This window comes from Berghia stephanieae, chromosome 2 (genome assembly GCF_034508935.2).
Source record: "Berghia stephanieae isolate SIO BIC M18660-M18661 chromosome 2, UCSD_Bste_1.3, whole genome shotgun sequence".
NCBI lineage: Eukaryota > Metazoa > Mollusca > Gastropoda > Nudibranchia > Aeolidiidae > Berghia > Berghia stephanieae.
This window is the reverse complement of record NC_088361.1, coordinates 2,034,261-2,039,990: the sequence shown is the minus strand read 5'-3', so window position 1 is coordinate 2,039,990 and position 5,730 is coordinate 2,034,261. Positions and strand designations below refer to the sequence as shown.

Here is a 5,730-nt window from a genome sequence, read left to right as displayed (position 1 = left end):
CGGCGGTCAAGTGTGTTCTTGTGGAGCTTGAAAGCTGCACGTGCGATCGCGTGCCGCTCTGATTTCGAGTAACCGAGAGCGTTAGTCAAATTTGATCAGGAAAGGAGGGACCTCTTCATGCTTTCTTGTCAATACGGAAATAAGAGCGCTTGGTAGTGCTTGGCCCATTGTTCCAGCAGAGCAAACCGCCACAGAAAGCAGACGTAAAAGCGTAACTTGCTTTTGAAGATGGTAATCGTTGGATTGTCAGGCGGAAATAACTTGGTGTTGTTTCCGTAATAATGCCGGTGGTATAAATTGAATACCACCCAGGAATAGTTCTACTTTCATCAACTCATAATCCTGACTTTCTAAAAACTAGTCCTCTTCTTTTAAACGTCTTATTCAATACAGAAACTAGAGACCGTCACAAGCCTCGACATATTATTCCGTGATCTCAAAGATTTTGAAATGGGAACGACTAGAAGTTGAAGAAAACTATGAACATCGTTTTGAATAAAAATGGACTCTTCTTCTTCTTCTTCTTCTTCTTTTTCTTTCTTCTTCTTCTTCTTCTTCTTTCTTCTTCTTTCTTCTTTCTTCTTCTTCTTCTTTTTCTTTCTTCTTCTTCTTCTTCTTTCTTCTTCTTCTTCTCCAATTAATTGACTATGCAAAAACTGAACCCATTTGATAAAGGAACGAATTATTTTTGTAAACAATGTGGAAGTATAATAGAGGAATTGATAGCTATGTCATTTTGTGAAGATGAGATCAACGGAAAATTAGGAAAAAACATATTGACAGTTAATAACCAATTTGTTTTCATCTTGATAGGCGTTGTTTATTCGAGTTATCCAAGCATGAAATGGAATCTTTTAAAATACTTCCCAGACTTTGAATAAGACTCTCGCCTTTTGAAGAATCGGTCAGATCTACTAAAAAGACCTAATTAAATATTAAATTATTAATTGCTTTATAAGTGCTGGAGTGCGCGCGCGCGCGCGCGCGTGTGTGTATGTATGTGTGCATGTTTGTGTTTATTTAAATGCAAATTGTAAAATATAAAATTAATATTTTAAAAATGAATATTCATTATTTCAAAGTCTGCTCTTTCACTTTCATGCACAATGCTTTTAATAGCAACTGACCGCTAATAGTTATTGTAAACTTTTCATCGTCGTATTTACCACAAGACGCACCCAGAATTTATCTGATGTCTGTTGGGGTTTAAAGTGGTCATCAAAGTTTTAACTTTTTTTTCTTTTGCTATTGGCTGCAGAAGGGTTTTGAGTCCGAAACATTCCGTTTTTATTTTTCTTAGGAAGTTGTTATATTCATTTTGTGTAAGTCCGCAGCTACTTCTTGGCCACCAAGCAATCGTTGGATGGTTATTGGTCCTGGTGGAAAGTACTTTGAGTTCGAACTAGTGTACTGTCCATGGCCGACTAGAGTTACGTCATGGTACTGTCCAATGTGTGGTATACATTTTTTCCCTATTAAACCAGCAGATACCGTAATGAACTTAAGCTTCATAGGCCTTAAATATCTGAAGGACCACTGAAATATTTTATTTTAGAATATAAAACTTATAAATAAGATTTTGATCGAATTTTGGAAGAGTTATAAAGAGAAATTAGTTTGGACACAAATCTAATCCAATATTAATCTTGTGGTTGTTACTACAAAATGTGTTCTTTGTTATCAAATCCTTAAAATAAGGAGATACCATCGATGAATACAAATTTTAAATTCGAGCATAATCCTTGTTGGAGACACGGTGCCATCTTTCGAACACTTGAGTGTGTCCCTTGTCTCTGTTTAAGTGGACCGAGGGATTGCCTTAATCGGCTTAGTTCCCCCCCCCCCCCCCCCCCCCCCCCCCCCCCCCCCCCCCCTTCCATTGACTATCTCTGTGCCATTGAAGAAGACTGATAGCGTAGAAAATATGGACAATAACATAGCCTTGAAAATTTGAATTGGACCACTAACAAATGATATTGATTTGTAAAGTTATGAAAGAGTAAAACATTTTAATTCGGTTATGCTTATTCGTGAGGGCTTGTGAATATGCTCTTTCCTTCTTTTGCATTTCCCCCTGGAGGAATGGCGTTTAGATAGTCGCTCATTTGACTCACGAGCCAGGGTATCGGCATCGAAGCTGGGTATAGTTGAGACTTTCTGGGATCTTTCTATACAAACAGCGACTTTTTGGGTAGCTGGATCCGTAAAGGTGTGTCGGGAAAACGCTTCTCAATGGGCCAGCGTCATATCCAAATGGAAGTGAGATGTCCGTTTAAGCTGCAGAAATCGTTACAACACAGCCTTGGGGCTATAGTAGAAATATTAATGAGATGATACTGAAGACAAAGCAATAGAAAAGTATCGGAAAAAGATTTTTAAAAAAAAGAATTTTTGAAATAAAAGAAGAGAAGAAAAAAAAAAGAAAAAGAGGGGAAAAAGAAAAAAGATTGAAAAAAATACGAGAAAGAAAAGCAAAATGACAACAACAAAAATTCCATAAAGCAAAGAAACAAAATAACAAACAAATAAACAGTTAAACAAGCAAAAGACGAAAGAATAACGAACAATGGTTAATAAATAGAAGAGACTCGAACTTCCATTCGACAAAGGTTTTTGGTTTAGAGCTGGAAGCATCATTCATTATTATACCTTAAAGGTCTAAATCTTGTCCCCCCCCCCCCCTCCAATGAGACTAGAAGCGTAGCCATTGGCTTACAGGTTTAGAGAGTCGAAAGAAGACTCGTATCCCGTATTTAGACAGCCGTGCTATTTAGACTGACTGTGAAAAGCCCATTTGACCAGCAATATTGACACTACATTATAATCACGATGGTAGCCAAAGCCAGCAATGTCCTGAGGCTTTTAGATCGTAGTTTATCAATTTGTTAGTGGACGTTGCTTGAACTGGGTTTTGAATGACAATGATAATGATGGTAGTGATTGTGGTGGTGGTGATGATGGTGATGATGGTGATGATGACCACAACGACGACGACGACGACGATGATGATGATGATGATGATGATGATGATGATGATGATGATGATGTTGATGATGATGATGATAATGATGATGATAATAATGATGATGATGATAATGATGATGATGATGATGATGATGATGATGATGATGATGATGATGATGATGATGATGCCAATAATAATAAAGACACTACTACTACTACTATTACTACTCCTACTACTACTACTACTACTACTACTACTACTACTACTACTACTACTACTACTACTACTACTACTACTACTTCTACTACTACTACTAGTACTGCTACTACTACTACTACTACTACTACTACTACTACTACTACTACTGCTGCTGCTACAACAACAACAACAACAACAACAACAACTACTACTACTACTACTACTACTACTACTACTACTACTACTGCTACTACTTCTTCTTCTTCATCATCATCATCATCATCATCATCATCATCTCATTATCCTATTCATCCTTTTCCTCTCCTTTCTCTTCCTTATCCTCATTCTTTTTAATCCTCCTCTACTCATCCTCTCATCTTCCTATTCTTCGTCGACCGCCCACTTCTCACTCGGGTCCTCCTACTCCTCTTCCACACCCCCCCCCCCTTTCTCCTCCTCTCCCCTCCCCCCTTTCTCCTCCTTCCCTCCACCTTCTCTAATGATGATGATGATGATGATGATGATGATGATGATGATGATGATAATAATGATGATTGATGATGATGATGATGATAGTAGTAGTAGTTATAATAACTTATTGATGTGATAGATGTGAGGGAATATTGAGTAAATTAAGCCATGTTAGAGTTTTTCTATAGATAAATCCAAAATAATTTTCCAACTGTTTCATAACTTTTGAATAATTGATTCCACACATTTTAAATACTATCTTAACATTTACCCAAGAGAAATGACAGATTTTAAGAGAGATCGATGGAGGAGAGTAAACTGTCAAGGTATACAACGTTTGAATGCTTTGAATTGAATAGCCATAATCATAATTACAGAGAGAGGCGAGGAAACGATAGAAAGCACGGATAAAAAATAAAAATATAAATTTGTGGTTTTCCCAAGCACCTAATTCCCTCGAATTAAACAGAGCAAAGTCAGAACCAAGCAATAATATTTTTGTATCGTTTTTCATTGAAACCTTCCCACTCAGCCCATAATTTTTAATAGTATTTTTACCACCCCAGACTTCGCAATGTGCAGGACTGTTCTTTGGTCCAGTGAAAGTAGGCGTGGCCAGGCGGTGCCCATATTTAAGCGATAGCGGATGATTGGTCGTTTGGAACGTGTCTCCGTCACAGGCCTGTCACAACAAAGTCGCGTGCGATAGATTGACAAACGCGTGCCGGCAATATTGAAATCCATAACTGGATTAGTGGAGAGCCCAGACACTATGACGTGTGACTGGATTATAGAAACATGCGTGACTTTTTCTCATCAATTGGATATCATCAAAAGCCATAAAGTAAATTTGTGTTAGAAGTATAATTCGATTTGAAAGCGTTTATTCCGCGTTTGGACTTTGGTATAGTATATTGTAAGTTTAAATTCTCATTTGAAAAAGAAGGCAACGAATCATTTCATCTGGAACAAAACATTTTTAAATCACGAATGAGTTGTCACACAATATGACATTTCATTGGAATTGCAACAATGATGACAACTGACTGATGTGAATTCTTCGTTTTTGAATTTTTCAATTCCTTTAATATAATTGTGAAGTTACTTATAAAACAGGTCATTTATGAAAAAATGAGAATATTTGGAAATTGATCATTTTTTATTTTTTATTTTTTTCCCACTTCGAAGTAACGTAGCTGTATTTTGCTATCAATCATGACTGCTGCCGTCATTCCCAATTACAACATGGAGTATACACCAGCAATCCAATATGGCTTGGGTGAAGGGTTTTGGGAGTTTTGTGGTTCGGAGGAATATCCTAGTCTTGATAATCCATATTGTATGTATGGATCCGCCAATGACGTGTATGACCCATTACCCCATTTCGTACACAACGAGTTCCTTCCTTCACCCGAATCGGACCAAGAAAACTACATCGGATATTACGACAGCAATATCCAGGACTTCCATGAAGAATGTGGAGAGCCGAGGCCGAAGAAGCTCCACCAGAGAAAAGCTGCCAATATGCGTGAGAGGAGGAGGATGAAGTCAATCAATGATGCCTTTGATCACTTGAGGAAAAGGATTCCTGTTCAAACGTGTGCAGAGAGAAGGGTTTCAAAGGTAAGTTGTATTTATTTCATTAGACATTGTCCTTTAGAGCCAAAGGTTTTTCAAGGTTACAACAACAACAACAAAGAGAATAACAAGAACAACAACAACAACAACAAAGAGAATAACAAGAACAACAACAACAACAACAACAAAGAGAATAACAAGAACAACAACAACAACAACAACAACAACAACAACAACTACTACTACTACTACTGCTACTACTACTACTACTACTACTACTACTACTACTACTACTACTACTACTACTACTACTACTATCTACTTTACTACTACTACTACTACTACTACTACTACTACTACTACTACTACTACTACTGCTGCTGCTACTACTACTAACTACTACTACTACTACTACTACTCACTACTACTTCTACTACTACTGCTACTGCTACTACTATACTACTACTACTACTACTACTACTACTACTACTACTACTACTACTACTACTACTACTACT

General features: G+C 37.2%; 1 protein-coding gene across 1 annotated transcript; it reads left to right on the top strand.

Moving 5' to 3' along the window:
• Positions 1 to 4,406: 4,406 nt before the first annotated feature.
• Positions 4,407 to 5,257, top strand: LOC144964154 (pancreas transcription factor 1 subunit alpha-like; the record flags this gene model as incomplete). Its single annotated transcript, XM_078898095.1, is given in 1 exon segment — positions 4,407 to 5,257. A coding segment is annotated over 1 exon segment (408 nt), but the record flags the coding sequence as incomplete, so codon positions are not given.
• Between the last annotated feature and the right edge of the window lie 473 nt (positions 5,258 to 5,730).